General features: G+C 39.2%; 1 protein-coding gene across 1 annotated transcript; it reads left to right on the forward strand.

Moving 5' to 3' along the window:
• Nucleotides 1-10114: 10114 nt before the first annotated feature.
• On the forward strand, nucleotides 10115-11959 carry MSANTD4 (Myb/SANT-like DNA-binding domain containing 4 with coiled-coils). Its single transcript, XM_006887292.1, has 2 exons — nucleotides 10115-10668; nucleotides 11387-11959. Exons 1-2 carry the CDS (start codon nucleotides 10207-10209, stop codon nucleotides 11957-11959), a joined length of 1035 nt encoding a protein of 344 aa, XP_006887354.1. The 5' UTR covers nucleotides 10115-10206.
• Nucleotides 11960-16172: the final 4213 nt, after the last annotated feature.

A 16172-nucleotide genomic window follows, 5' to 3' on the forward strand; every position in this document is an offset into this window, starting at 1 on the left:
CTCCTGTAAAGATCCTAGAGACAACCAGTATAAGAGAGATCTTTACATTATGTAGTGATTGTATTTCCAGGACCAAATATAGTGCCTGGTACAGAGTAGGGACTTGGTAAATTAATATTTGTGGAATAAATTATCGAGGCAGAAAACAGAAGCATGTGTTCTGTGGTAAAAAGAATGTAAAGATAGAGATTGAAAGGAAAACATACCTGGAAATTGCTTCAGTCCCTGTGAGTGTAGCTACAGAATTCAACAACTTCCAAGATGCATTGATGTTTACAGTTTCTTGAACTTGGGTAGATGCCAAGATTTCAGTGGGAGATTTTCACACAAGCCATGGCTGACTGGGAATCTCGGATGTATCTCAGTTTCGGTCTTAGCAGGTTACATAGTTCATTAGCTTAGTATAGTTAGGGTCAAAAGGATACCACTTAATAAGCCAAGTGTGGAGCTATTGTGAAATAAATAGGCCGTGCAAATAACAAGTGCTGCTAGGATCATAGAATGTTGTTGACTTGGTCTCATTTTTAGTAGGATCATGGTTTCATTAAATATACAATAATCTGTTCAAAAAGCAGAAAAATCTAATGATGAGTACCTAGAAAATCTAATAATGAATTCTGTTGACAACTACAGTCATAGTTGAACACATATTTACATATGTATGCATATTTCTGTATCTACCCTTATTTGCTGGACAAAATCCAAATAAAATGCGAACTACTCAACTACCTTAGATTTCTCCTTTTGAACATCAAAAGGACATTTCTTGTTGCATATGTTCATATATACTTGCATAATCATCTAAGAAATATTTGCTTAATGTCTAGCTGACTCGAAAATACTAGAAACACTTGTACTAGAAAATAAGTTTGAATAATCTTTAGTTTACTGTCTCCATTTTCGTTTTTAATGTGGGTGGTGGTGTTTTTTTAATGACTCTATGCTATTTTGTTATTAGGTGTCATCGAGTCACCGCCACCACACACAGCCTGTATATACAACAAGATGCTGGAAAGCTTGCACAGTCCTGTGTAATTCTCACAGTCTCTGCTGTGCTTCAACACATTACATCATTCCATCTCATTGAAGGTCTTCGATTCATCTATGTGTATTTCAGATTTGTACTAAATTTTAAATAATTTGATAGCAGGAGTAATAATCATGTTTGGTTCTATATAGCTCCTGGTATAAGTCATATACACACACATTCCCCTTCCAGATTTTGTTAGGCTGCATTGGTTTTAGCATTTACACAGGGTTGAAGTAGTAAGTGCTAAGCCATATTTGTGCTTAACGGCGCATTTATTACTTTACCAGCTTTGATTTCTTAGCTTAATTTGTAAATTGTGATAAATATTTCTTTTTATAGATCTGTATGGAATCAATATAATTTAAGTGTAAATACTAATAGCATTAATGTTTTCTATTTATGGAAGCATATAATTGCAGTTACTTGCCCCATTGACTTGACTGTTAACAAAAAGGTCTGTGATTCAATCCTACTAGTGATTCTATGGGACAATAAAGCCCTTTAAAAGGGCTCCTGTAAAGATTGTTGTTGTATACCCTCAAGTTGAAACTGACTCCTAGCTGACCATCCAGTTGGTTTTTGAGGCAGTGAATCACATGGGAGGAGGTTGCCCATCTTCCTCCTGTAGAAGAGCTGGGGTATTTGGACCGTACACCCATGGTGGACACTGTTTTGTGGGTCTCCCAAATTAAAACATGTTTGGAAGCAGGAGTGGCATCCACTTCCGAAATAGCTTGCCTCCATAAACTCTGTGAACTTAGAGAAAAGATGTTTTTCGTGTTCAAGGCTTTCTTACGTAGAGTCGCTATGAGTCGTCGTCTACGACTCAACACTCAACACAACAATGTGATGTTGTTATGTTGTTGTTGTCGTTTGCGACTCATAGTGATCTTATATACAAGAGCTCTAAACGCTGTTCTATCCTGTGCCAACCTAGCCATCTCAAACACACTTTTTCCACTGCTTGAGTCACAGAATCGATCCATTTCATCTAAAGTCTTCCTCTCATTCGCCACCCCTCCACTCTGCCAAACATGATGTCCCTCTCCAAGGACCAGACCAGACCCTCCTTGCAACATGCCCAAAGTATGTCAGACAAAGCTTCAGAACCCTTGACTCAAAGGAGCATTCCGGCTTCACCTTCTCCAGGACAAACCTGTTTGTTCTCCTAGCAGTCCATGGTATATTCAACACTTCTCCAGCACCATAGCTCAAAGGCATCAATTCTCTTTCTATCAACTCTATTCACTGTCCAACTATCTGATGCATAGGACGTAATTATGAAGACAATAGCCCAGATCAGGCGCACCTTAGTTTCCAGCCTGACATCGTTGTTCTTCAGTATTCTTGAGAGGTCCCTCACAGGTGAGTTTCCCAATGCACTTCATCTCTTGATTTCCTGGCTGCTGTTACCAAGAGTGTTGACTGTGGAGCCAAGTAAACTAAAACTGTTAACTATCTGAATCTCTTCACCATCCATACTGATGCTGCCAGTTGGCCCAGTGATGAGAATCTTTGTTTTCTTGATGTTGAGCTTCAGTCCATATAGGAGGCTGCAGTCCTTGACCTTCTGCAGCAAGCGCTTCAGGACCTCCTCAGTTTCAGCAAGCAGGGTTGTGTCATCTGCATAACTCAGGTTGTTGATGACTCTTCCACCAATCCTGATGCCACATTCCTCTTCCTACAGCCCAGCGTCTCAGATGATCTGTTCTGCATACAGATTGAAAAGGTATGGAGACAAAATACATCCCTGACAGATCCCTTTCTTGATTTTGAACCATCTAGTGTCTTCCTGCTCTGTTCTGACCACTGCCTCTTTGTCCAAGTATAGGTTTCACATAAGCACAATCAAATGTTCTGGGATTCCCATTCTTCTCAAAGTCAGCCACAGCTTGTTGTGTTCCACACAGTCAAAAGCCTTTGCATAGTCAATGAAGCACAAATAGACATTCTTCTGGTCCTCTTTGCTTTCTGCCATGATCCATCTTACATTAGCTATACCACGACCTCTTCTAAATCCAGCCTGTACATCTGGCAGTTCTCTGTTGTCATATTGTTCCAAACGTTTTTGGATAATTTTCAGCAGAATCTTGCTTGCATGTGATATTAATGATATTGTTCGATAATTTCCGCACTCTGTTGGGTCACCTTTCTTTGGAATGGGAACAAATATTAATCTTTCCAAGTCATTTGGCCAATTGGCTGTCCTCCAGATTTCTTGGCACATATTAGCACATCCAGGGCAGTGTCTGTATATTGAAATATGTCAATTGGTATGCCGTCAACTCCTGGAGACTTGTTTTTTGCCAATTCCTTTATAGCAATTTGAACTTCCTCCTTCGTCACCATAGGCTCTTGCTCATATGTCATTTCATGAAATTCTTCTGTGTCAGCCAATTCCTTCTGTTACAGTGACTCTGTGTATTCCTTCCATCTTCTCTTGATACTTCCTGGATCATTTAACATTCTATCCAAAGTATCCTTAAGTATTGCCACTGTGATACTATTACCTAATTAATGCAAAATAATTATTTAATAAATTAATGTCTCTTTTTCAAAATGCCTTTTGCAGTTGATTTATACAAAACAAGATCTAAACAAAATGCTGTGTTTGATTAATATGTCTGTTAAGTTTTTAGTGGTTTCCCCCCATCTATGAGTGTAACATTCATTATCATCTCCTACTTTTTACCATCACATTTAATGAAGAAACTGGATCATTTGTCCTGTACAGTTTCCTTTATTCTGGCTAATATTTTAGTGGTTTCATCTCTCTATCTCCCATCATATTTTCTGTATACAAGTAGTTAAATCTAAATATTTACTTAAATTTGAATTTTTTTAATCATAGAGATGCCATATAGATATATATTTTCTTTTTTTTTTCACATCAGGGGACAAATTTGTGCTGATGTTAACTTTTGATAATGTTGCTTTTTGACCCATCTCTTCCACTTAAAGGCAAAGTTCTCATTAAAATTTATTATGATAGTTTTAGCAATCACTGATAATTAGTTTCTAGCATCATCATTTCTTCGACATAGAATTTTCTATAGCAGAATTGTTCTCAATGATGATGTTAACTAGTCTTAATTTATTCAGGAGAGGCAAGATGAATACTAGTTGTTGTTACCAATTTACCAATTTTCACTATAATGCTAAGTGTATCCGCTTTTAAGGATAATGAGTGAGGTTTTTAATTTTTTTTTTCCATAGGGCTTATTTATTTGCCTTTCAATCCATTACTGTCAGCTTCTGGACACAACTTGTAACGTGTTGGCCAGTTGGAAGACTTTGATATAATTCCTTTATGCTGATACAAGTTGGCCTAGATTTATTTCACTTCTTTTTTGCTTCAGGCCTGAAATGAAGTCTTTGTTTAAGGAGCTTGATTCCTTTTAAGGGACCTGACATTTGTAGTGATCTATGACACTCATCAGTTTGTCGTTACTGGGCATTCAAATGGTGAGAAAAACAAGGTTTGTTTTAAAGGAAAAGTGAAATGAACCATGTTCTTGATAATATTTCCAACATTAAAAATAACAATTTTGAAAAATTGGGTTTTTTTCTTTCCACTTAACACACAAAATTTTGTTTATTAACATTGGGAGTGCTGGTGGTTTAGTGGTAAGGAACTGCCTGCCAAGCCAAAGGCACATGATTCGACTCCACCGGCTGCTTTGTGAGAGATGGATTGGCAGTCTCCTCTCATGTGATTTACTGCCTCTGAAAATTCTTTAGAGGCTGAGGTGTGAGTTGGTTCCTACTTGACAGTATACAACTACAACGACGTTATGTTAACATTGCTTGTTTGATTTAGCCTATAATGCTTTTATACAGTTTTTTGAAAATAACTGTCACTATTGTTTTATTGGCAATTGCTTTATTTATTGAAAATATCTGCCAGTATTATTTTATCAATAAACTGTTCCTGAAATTTTTATTTTTTTCTTTGCTGTTGTTTTTGTTCTTAGGATTCATCCTATTAAAGTTGTGTAGTCAAAATACTGGCTGTTTTAAAATTATCTTGTGACTTTTAATTCTGGTTTATATTACCAACTTTGTATAACTGCTTAACTTGTTTCTATTGTTAAATTTTAGGGATTGCTCTTCTCCCCTTTAGATTGACTTTTTCAGATTTTTGTTAAAGCATTTGATATAGTCCCAAAGTTAAGTTATAATGCAAAGTACACTGAATGGAGTCTGGCTTCCTAAGCCCCTCTCTTGTGTTTCTCCTTCCCTCATAAATAATCATTTTGGTTGCTCTTTAGTCCATTGTCCTCCACATCTTCAGAAAATAACCATACCTGTTGCTGTTTCATTGATTCTGACTCTTAATAATCTCATTGGTTAATAGTCTCATGGGTAAAACCGCATCCTATAGTGTTTTCGGTTGATGGGATCTTTCAGAAGTAGATCATTAGCCTCCTTTTTCCCTGGTGCCTCTGCTTAGATTCAGACCACCAGTCATTTTGGTTAGTAACCAAGCACTTAACATTAAGTTAACCATCCAGGGACTCCATTTGTGTAATTGATAATTTCAAATCTTTATAGCATCTTTATAATGTAACATTACCTTTATTTTACAAATGAAAATGTTAATGTGTACCAAGTACTATATAATAACAGTATAAAACTAGGAAGTGACAGAGCTTCAGCATTCTGACTTCACAATCCATGATCATCACACTATTCTGTGCTTGATGATGGATGAATTTATCAATATTTTTGTGTATATTGTAATGCTAGAGAATGACATTAAAACATAAGTGCAGTTAGTCTATACCTAGTACCAGATTGAAAATGCTGTAGAGCATTATATGCTCTGCTTTAGTGAATTTTTATTTTATTGTTAAGTGTCACTTGGAAAACTTTTAAAGGTCTTTCCTTTGTTTTTGTATGCTTTGTACTTTTTTGTGTGTATGTGAAATTGAGAATGCTTTTTTGAGATTGCACTTTCTGCTCCTTTCTATTTTTATTTCTCTGACCTCCATTTCCACAGAATTTGACAGTTCAAGAGATGACCATTCCACACAAGTGATTAGAAACAAAAGGATTTGGCAATGATCACATTTTTGGGATTGCTGTTGGATACATAAGACCATCAGTGGAATAAATATTGATGAGAAATTGAAAAGAAAAAAGTGTTTAGAAAATAAAAGATATTTTGCTAGTTATGCTTCAGAGTAGGGAATTAATATCCATTTTTAATCCTAAGAAGACTCAAACCCTGCTAGACAAGATTAATGCTTTCCCTGATTAATGGCTCAAGTTTTGCTTCAATGCAAGATAGGTTTATATGGTAAATAATCAGGGAAACATTTTTCACACTAACACAATTTTAAATTGCCAGACATTAGTATTTGAGAAATTTAGCTCATTTCTGCCAGTTAGAAACTGATAGATGCCCCTTTAGCAGGTTTTCTGAGTCTGTTAAGTCACACGGGAGGAGATTGCCCATCTTTCTCCAGCAGAGCAGCTGGTAGATTTGAATCATTCTTTGAGTTGACAGTCCAGCTCCCTACCCACTAGGTCACCAGTTACTCCTACGTGACCTCTAATTGGAAGCATCTCATGATAGCTAAACCCTCCAGTGAGTTTTCAAAGACTGTCAGTCTCACAGGAGGACATTGCCGTTCCGCCCCCCCCCCCCCCCCAAATCAACCAGTAGCTTTGATCTGAGTATTTTTGGGTTGGCAACACAATTCCTTACCTCTAAGCTAATAAAGCTCCCTAAATACTTGAGAAGAAACTAGTAAAATGTAAACAGAACTGAAGGAAGCTTTAAGAAGTAATTTGTTTCTGTATACAGAACTTAATCTAAACTTTCAACATAGATAAGATGTCCTTTTGAAAATATTTCCCTTAAAAAAAAATCTCCAAAAGTAGCAGAACACTTCTAAGGTTTGGTTATAGAAATCTTGTATTTAGTTTCCACAATTTAGAGTAAAGTGGAAGGGAGCAAATGGTGTTTAGAGCCTGTATTTAAGTCTAGTCATTTAACTTGCTGTGGAACATTGTAGAAACTGACTGCTTTGGACCTTATTTTATAAATGACATTGCTAGTACCTCCCATTCAGTTCTCTGGTAGGATTTAAAGGCAAGACTGGGAACTTGGTGGATATTTAGTGGCCTTGGTGCTGGTAAGATGTATGCATGGTGATACACTGATAGGATTGCACTGGACCTTAGCTGTCTCATCTACACTCCTGTTTTGTCGCATGAAGTCAGCCCTGTAGCTGTGATCAGGAGATTAATTTATAGTTAGGAAATATGGTTAATGTGTATATATCTCTTACTTTTTGTGATCCCTTGTTTTCCATTTCTTAGTTTTAACTTTAACTTCTTTCCCACTTTTGTGTTCAGTTGACCTACATTTATAAAGACACGTTTGCTACTGGTCATGGGGACAGTTCAGTGGATGCTTTCTTTTTCTGTTTCTAGGAGGAAAGAGACTCCTTAACTTCCTCAGTACTTGTTCATGCATCCTCATTCTCCAGCTTCTTTCTGCTAAGATATGCTTTGGATCCCATCAATCAGATGAACTGTGTAATAATGAATTCAAGGTGTGACTCATTTATTGGTGTGGATCTAGCACAGTGGTTCCCAAATTTTAGCAATCACTGGACATGAAAACCCACTGGAGGGTCAGCTGTGGGTTGGTTCCAACTTGACAGTAAATAACAAACAAACTTACCTGTAGGGAAGTCTGGTGACTTAGTGGTAAAAAGTTGAAACTTCCAACCTAAAGGAACATGGTTCAAATCCATATGATACTTCATGGGGGAAAGATGAGCAGTCTCCTCCTATATGATTTACTGCCTCTGAAAATCCACTGGAGGACTGCTGAGTCTATTCTGACCCAACAGTACACAACAACAACAACGGACTTACCTGGAGAGTTTATTGACTATATCATCTGAGGCCTGCTTAGAGTTCCTGGGGTTTTTTTTTTTTTGTTCTAGAATAGGACCTGAAAAGTTTGCCTTTTAAGTAAGTTTCAGTAATATTTCCTCTGATGATCTGACAACATGAGAGTCTTCTGGAAATGGAACAAAATATTGTGACACATCCAAAATAAATTGTTACAAGAGGATCTCCCCAACAGAGAAATTGATACTAAAATTTTGCCGCATGAGAATTTTTAAACTCAATTTCAGGGATGTCTGTTTATAATTACTTGTATGTGTATGATCTCAAGCATACAGTTAAAATGACCCAGAGCTTTACCAAGCATTGCTGACAAATTCTTCAAAGATAGACAAAAGAAGCTGCTAGAAACAAACAATCCATCCAGTCTTGTTTGGGACTTTTATCATTAGGCACACACCGTGAAGTGTGTACTAGTTTTCAGAAGATGAGGTATCTCCCTACCCTTCTTTTAAAAAATAATTAATGTCTTTTTCTTTAATAGTAAGATAATTATGGAGAAAATTCTTAACCAATGTTACATTATTTGTTTTATTTATTTTTTTAAATTATTTTTTATACATTGTACTGTCAAATCAGATCTGACAGGTACAGGAGGAGATTGTCCCTCCTTCTCCAGCAGAGCATCTGGTCGATTTGAACCAGGCACATCTGGGATTACAGTACAACTTCTTGCCACTAGGCCACCAGAGCTCCCTTTATTTGTTTTATTTTTACAGTATTTTTACTATTTCATGAAATTTCATTTAAAACTTAAGATTTCTCTTTTAACCTAAGAGTGGGTTTTAATTTGTGATGTAGTGAAACTTAGGCAGTTATTTCTTTGATCATACTGTTGTGATGTTGAGTTGGAACCAACCCATGGCTGACCCTTCAGTGGGTGTTCAGAATTGCCCATCCTGCTCCCACAGAGCAGCTGATGGATTCAAACCACGGCTCTTTGGGATTATAGCGCAGCTTCTTACCACTAGGCCACTAGAGCTCCCTTGTCTCAAATTTATTTTCACATTTTCTAATCCAGTCCAACTTTTTCTGGGCTCCTTAAATCTTTTCTACAGAATTCTGAGTTTATTTCTTTTTATTTTTCTTGCATATCAAATCAGTAATCTTTTTAGTCAAATTGATTCAGTCATATTCTTCACGAAATAGTCATAGAGTGCCTACTATGTGTCAGAAACTCTTAGGGTTGATCACCTTTCCTGCCCTTGGAAAATTTACAGTGAAGTTGGAAAGAGCCAAATTTGTAACCATCACTTAGCACTGATAGAATATCAAGACTAGAAAAAGTACTATAGTCCCGCCAGTGGAGTCCACTGTCTTACATGGAAAGGCTTCACGAAGGCAGAGGTGCTTAAACTGCAGATGAGGATGAGGAGCCACTAAGTAGTCCACGTCGAAGGCCTGAATAGGGAAAGAACTGACCAATGACGGGTAACTGAAAGAAGATTGATTAGTTGGAATAAAGAGGGTAAATTGGATAGTTAGGAAAGAACTGGAGAAGTGGGGAGGGACTGGACAATCTTCTGGGACATTTGAGTAGTTCTCTCTGTATTTAAAGAACCCATGTGGCACCATGTGTTAACCATTGGACCACTAACCATAATGCCAGTGTTTCAAACTCGCCAGTCTGTCCAGGGGAGGAAGGTGAGACTTTGCTTCTGTAGCAGTTTCCAGCTACAGAAACTTTATGGGCCCATTCTACTGCATGTTACAAGACTGCTGTGAGTATGAATTAGCTGAGAGTCAGTATGGGATTTTTCACAGGAATGATAATGAGCTAATGAAAAGGGCTAAGTTTGGGGAGAAAGGGAAAGCAGCAGATTTGACCAAGCCAAAGTAGCAGTGCAGTTGGTCATTGTGAATCCTGGCTCTTGGGAAGCATTCCAGCAACCATCCAGGTGAGAGAAGGTGAAAGCTTATACTGTATGGGTGCCATAGAGATGAAGGAGTGGACAGATCACATTGAGAGACAGTGTTCTGGGTTCGTTTGGTGTCTTTTTGAAATTTTGTATATTGCTTATTGAGGTAAAAGATGTAATAGAAGTTACAAGTGGATTGATATACTCTTTTTTTCCCCTTCTCCTTTCTTTTTAGGATTATCCAGTCTGTGCTATTCAAGGAAGATATGACAGTGATTTTAAACGAAGTGCCAACAAGGGATTATCTGTGATTTTTGTACTTTTTTGCCTTCATCACATTCCTTTCACATCTTTTCTTATCTCCATAACTGTGGTTAAGTTGGAAGAATGAAGCAGTTGAAAAGAAAAAGGAAAAGCAATTTCAGTGTTCAAGAAACTCAGACCCTCTTGAAAGAAATTACTAAGAGAAAAGAAGTGATTTTTTCCAAACAGCTCAATACAACAATTAATGTGATGAAACGGATGGCGTGGGAGGAGATTGCCCAGTGTGTGAATGCCGTAGGCGAAGGAGAACAGCGGACAGGGACGGAGGTGAAAAGGCGGTACCTTGACTGGCGAGCCCTCATGAAGAGGAAGAGAATGAAGGCCAACATCAAGCTCGTTGGCTCTGGCTTTCCTCTCCCCACATCGGATTTAGATGACTCGCTCACTGAAGAGATAGATGAAAAGATTGGATTCCGAAATGATTCCAACTTTGATTGGCAAAATGTGGCTGATTTCAGGGATGCAGGTGGATCCTTAACCGAGGTCAAAGTGGAAGAGGAAGAGAGAGATCCACAAAGTCCTGAAGTCAGTACTCTGTGTGTGTGTGTTGGGGGGGAGGATGTGATTTTCATTTGAAAGTTTGCAGGTCATTAGTTTTCATTCAGTCATTCATATCTATTTTGTTTTATAAATTAACTATAATTGCTATGTCATTACAGTGTCTCATCAGGCCCTTTTTGTACTGTCAGTGCCTTTTCTTAAATGTCCTGAGTCTGCTATGATCCACTTAGTTGTTTTGTACCATTGAGTCAGAACCCATTGATAGCTGACTCTGGCAAGTTTTCAGAGGCCGTAAATCACATGAGAGGAGGTTGCCCATCTTTCGACTGGTGGATTTGAACCACATGCCTTTGGAATTGCAGCACAGCTTCTTGTCAGTAGGCCACCAGAGCTCCCTCCTACAGTGTCTTTTCCCTTTAAAAAGTGTTAAACTCAGGACCTTCTTTTATTCTTCCATTCTGATAATGGTAGCACAAATTCAACACTTAGAGAAAAGTTCCCCAATTCTCATGTTGGCTTAAAGGTAGTACAGAATTAAGTTATTCTACTTTTTTTTTTTTTACTACCATCGGGCCTTTTAGTCTTAGTTAAATCTAATTATTTTATTGTACTACTGACACAAGAGAAAATTATTTTCTAAAATTCCAGTGTGTACTCAATCTACCCGAGCTTTTCAGAAGCCTTAGGAAATGCTAACCATGAAATAAAAATACTGAAGATGATTTTCCCTCTTTTATTTCAGTTTGAGATTGAGGAGGAAGAAGAAATGCTGTCCTCAGTCATTCCAGATTCCAGGAGGGAAAATGAGCTTCCGGATTTCCCCCACATCGACGAGTTTTTCACCCTGAACTCCACGCCGTCTCGCTCGTACGACGAGTCCCATTTGCTCGTCAACATAGAGAAGCAGAAGCTGGAGCTGGAGAAGCGACGGCTGGACATCGAGGCGGAAAGGCTGCAGGTGGAGAAGGAGCGGCTGCAGATCGAGAAGGAGCGGCTGCGGCACCTGGACCTGGAGCACGAGCGGCTCCAGCTGGAGAAGGAGCGACTGCAGATCGAGCGGGAGAAACTGCGCCTGCAGATCGTGAGCTCCGAGAAGCCCTCCCTGGACGGCGACCTCGGCCCCGGGGAGAAAGCCATCCTCCAGCCGCAGGACATAGAAACTGAGAAGCTGAAACTCGAAAGAGAACGCTTGCAACTAGAAAAGGATAGGCTGCAGTTTTTGAAGTTTGAATCGGAGAAACTGCAGATTGAGAAGGAACGCTTGCAAGTCGAGAAAGAGAGACTTCGAATCCAAAAGGAGGGGCACCTGCAGTGACTTTACAGGGTTCGGTTAGTCAGTGTTCGCAGTTCATAGGTTTTCCTCTCATCTGGCAGTCAAGGTGATTGCAAGATTATGGTTTTTTTTTGTTTGTTTTTTTTCCCCCCCCTAAATAATGTCAGTGTTTTCAGTAGGGAAAATAATGTTTGTATGTGAATAATGTATGCCTAGGTAGTATATGTAAAAGCTTCTATGTCCGCTGCATAAACCAAATAGAAACTATTGTCCTGTACTTTCACTTAGTAACATTACATAGTCTTGTATAATCCGTGCACTCAAGAGTTTGCACTCACGTCTGTATAAAATTAATTGTAGTCCAGTGGTTCTCAACCAGGGTTGATTTTTGTGCTCGAGGAAAAATTTGGAATGTCTAGAGGCAGTGTGACACACGGAAGCAGGGTTGCTGTTGCCACCATCCATGGAGTCGGGGCCAGGGGATGCTGGACTTCTTGTAAAAGCACAGGTTAACCCCCCTTCCCCCAGCAAAGACTGCAGCCAGACTGCAGGGTTGGGAGGTTGGGAAACCGTTACCTAGCCTGGTGGTGCATCTCTAGAACTTTGGTTTATAGCCTCAGAGTATTTAAAACCTAACAGATTTATGTGGTTAGGTATTTAAATCGCCAAAACACTTTAATTATAAGATATTATGATAGAGAATATTGAATATAAGAAGTGATGACAATTATAGATATTTTATACTCTGATTTCCAGCTACAAATAGACCTCTGAGATTTAGGAAAAAAAACTGGGAACATCGGAGATTGCTCTGCCATGAGTCACTTTGAAAAGTAGCCTATTCATCTAGCTATTGGTGGTTTATAAGCATAATTTTAAATGATGCTTTCTTTGAGTCCGCTGTCTTTATTTCATATTAAAAATGAAATTGCCATTTCAACCTTGTATTAAGTGCGTAGTTGAAGCTGGTAAAAAATTGTACCAGTATAAAAATGATACCTATAGTCCATGAGCTTGAACCCAATGAATGAGTATTTGATTTTTAAAATTAATAATAAGAGTTGTCTTAGTGTGGGGTGGGAGTTAGGGGGCTGTGTGTGCGCACGGAGGATGTCCTCTGCATCAAACAGTAATGATGAAATAATGATTATAGTGTGTTTTGAATGGGCAATAGCACGCATCACACGCTGTTTGATGCAATCTGTAGAATAGTTCTTGAGACTAGAATCTATTGCTATTTAATGTTAGGCCCAGAGAAGTGGCCTCATAGTGTATTTCATTTTGGGTTTGCCCTTTTCTAAGGAGCAAAGTTTGTGTACTCAGTCTCTGTTTGACTGAGAACCCAGGGGCTGGCTTGGCCTGGTGGTTTACAGTCAGTCCCCTGAAGGTGCTTTTCCCACAATCATGATTTAGTGGTCTAGAGACAATGGATAAGCGACCCTAGAGCTAACACATTCTCATCCTAAATCCAAGAGTGAAGTCTTTCGTTCATTTCTATAACTTTTGTGACCACAAAATTAATTTCAAAAGAATGACGAGAGGAATAGAATTACTAGACTATGCTCAAACTCCATGAACTCACAATCTTTTAAGACGGTAAATTGACTCACGGGGTTTCATAGCTTGTAAAGGGGATCAGGCTTCCTCAGCTTTCTCCTGAGAACAAACCAGTTTCTTCGCCTGCCCATCACCAAGGCTTCCATTCTCTAGCTCACTCAGTCGCTCATTGCCATGGAGTAGGAACCATTTCATAGCCGACCAAGGCTGTAAATCACATGGGAAGAGATATTCATCTCAGAGTCACAGAAGGATTCCAGTCACAAGAAAATGGGTTAGCAACAACTCAGTACAGAGTCGATCACTACTAGAGTTCTGGTTCACTAGATCGGTGGTCCTCAGAATGTGGTTTTCAGAGCAATAGCATCAGAAAAATCCTTAGGTCCTACCCTAAACCTATAGATCAAATTTGAGACAGGGCCCAGCAGTTTATTTTTTTATGTTTTTAACCATTAAAAAGAGTTTGATGTACACTAAAGTTTGAGAATTCTTGCACTAGATCACTTTGTGTTTTCAGATTTCTAGGCCTGTCACATAGCTTTAATACATTTCTTGAGTGGGTAGGTAGCTGCCTTCTACATGTGTTCCTTTTTAATTTAAGAATGGCTTGAAATCATTATGTGATATTTGGAAATAAATAGACAAAAAGTATACACTTCTGCATAGTTATCCTGACTTTGAAATAGTGCTATTTTTTTATAACTGAAATAAATGCTACTGTAGAAATAAATTTGTCTACACTAAATGAAAGTTTATCAATTAAAGTGATGTTCAGTCCTGTTAGGTCTGAGATGATCAAACTTGGGAAAGAGAGAAACCTTTCTCAGGATGTGTCGCGGCAATGGGCCTGACGTGGATTTACATTTTACTTGCTCCTAAAAATAGCCCTTGAGCTAAGTCATGTCACGTCTACTTTCAAAAGAAAGCAACCTCGTGGATTTAATGATGATCGGTGTTACCTGCAAAGACTCATAGTGGTCTTGAACCTTGGTCTATTCTGCACCGCCCTCACCATCTCTAATACCCTGGAGCTAATCAATGTGTCATTCCATCTGGTTGAAGGTCTTCCTCCCTTTCTCCAACCTTCCACTTTTCCAAGGACTGGCTCCTCCCAACAACATGCTTATTTTTATAATTTGTTCTGATGTTACTAGCATGGAGCTCTGGTGGGCCTAGTGGCAAGAAGCTGCACTGCAATCCCAAAGGCACGCAGTTTGAGGCCACCAGTTGCTCCACAGGAGAAAGATGGGCAATCTCCTCCCATGCAATTAACTGCCTCTGAAAATCCACCAGAGAGCCAGCTGTGGGTCGGTTCCAACTCTATGGTACACAACAATATTACTAGCTGATTGGTTAGAAGAAGAGTCAATATTGTCCCAAATGCTTGACCTGCTGTATATGTCCATGATTGCCTACATCAGCAGCTCCTCCTTTGTTCTATTCCCTCGTTCATTGATGTGGGTTTGGTGGTTCACTAGAATGTCTCCCTAAGACTCAGACACATCAGGGGAATGATGCGTATGACTGTGCAGGCTGGTTTGCAGAAACTGGTGAGTGATGGGTCAGGATCCTGTGGACTGTCAACTGTGGCACTGCTGGATGATGACTGTGGGTGATGAAGGCTGGTGGTGCAGAGACTTGGTGAGCAATGGACTAGGATCCTGTAGCCCGTCAGTTGAGACACTGGGTGATGAAGGCTGGAGACTTTGTCCCAGGTAGGCATTCCACAACAGAAAAAAGCCTAGTGCTGAGGCTTCATGAGCCTGTGAAACCTGAGGTGGGGTTGGGCGGGGGGCTTTAATCCCATTCTAGTTCAAGTGGCTCTGAAGGAATTGCAAAAAACAAGGCTCCAAGAGTTGACAGCATACCAATTAAAATTTCAACAAACTGACGCTGCCCTGGATGTGCTCAGTAAGTTGTGCCAAGAAATATTGAGAACATCCAGTTGGCCAACTGACTTGGAAAGATCAATATTTTTCCCATTCCAAAGAAAGGTGACCCAACAGAGTGCAGAAATTATCAAACAATATCATTAATATCACATGCAAGTAAGATTCTGCTGCAAATTATCCAAAAACAATTGGAGCAATATGTCAACAAAGAACTGCCAGATGTGCAGGCTGAATTTAGAAGAGGTCATGGTACTAGAGATATTATAGCTAATATTAGATGGATCTTGGCAGAAAGAGTACCATGGGAATGTCCATCTGTGCTTCATTGAATATGCAAAGGCTTTTGACTGTGTGGATCACAGCAAGCTGTGGCTGACTCTGAGAAGATTGGGAATCCCAGAACATTTGATTGTGCTTGTGTGAAACGTACATTTGGACCAAGAGGAAGTCATCAGAACAGAGCAAGGAGACACTACATGGTTCAAAGTCAAGAAGGGGGTCCGTCAGGGATATATTCTGTCTCCATACCTTTTCAGACTGTATGCAGAACAGATCATCTGAAACGCTGGGCTGTATGAGGAGGAATGTGGCATCAGGATTGGTGGAAGAGGCATCAACAACCTGCGTTATGCAGATGACACAACCCTGCTTGCTGAAACTGAGGAGAACCTGAAGCACTTGCTGCAGAAGGTCAAGGACTGCAGCCTTCAATATGGATTGAAGCTCAACATCAAGAAAACAAAGATTCTCACCACTGGGCCAATTGGCAGCATCCGTATGAGTGGTGAAGAGATTGAGATAGTTAA

This window comes from Elephantulus edwardii, unplaced genomic scaffold (genome assembly GCF_000299155.1).
Source record: "Elephantulus edwardii isolate Elephantulus edwardi_28Jun2011 unplaced genomic scaffold, EleEdw1.0 scaffold00056, whole genome shotgun sequence".
Lineage (NCBI taxonomy): Eukaryota > Metazoa > Chordata > Mammalia > Macroscelidea > Macroscelididae > Elephantulus > Elephantulus edwardii.

What these genes read in the sequence shown, in the direction of transcription:
- MSANTD4 (XM_006887292.1), top strand. Translation starts at nt 10,207, where the DNA reads ATGAAGCAGTTGAAAAGAAAAAGGAAAAGCAATTTCAGTGTTCAAGAA. An exon ending in GAGATCCACAAAGTCCTGAA is followed by an intron (nt 10,669 to 11,386) that starts GTCAGTACTCTG and finishes CTTTTATTTCAG; the next exon opens with TTTGAGATTGAGGAGGAAGA.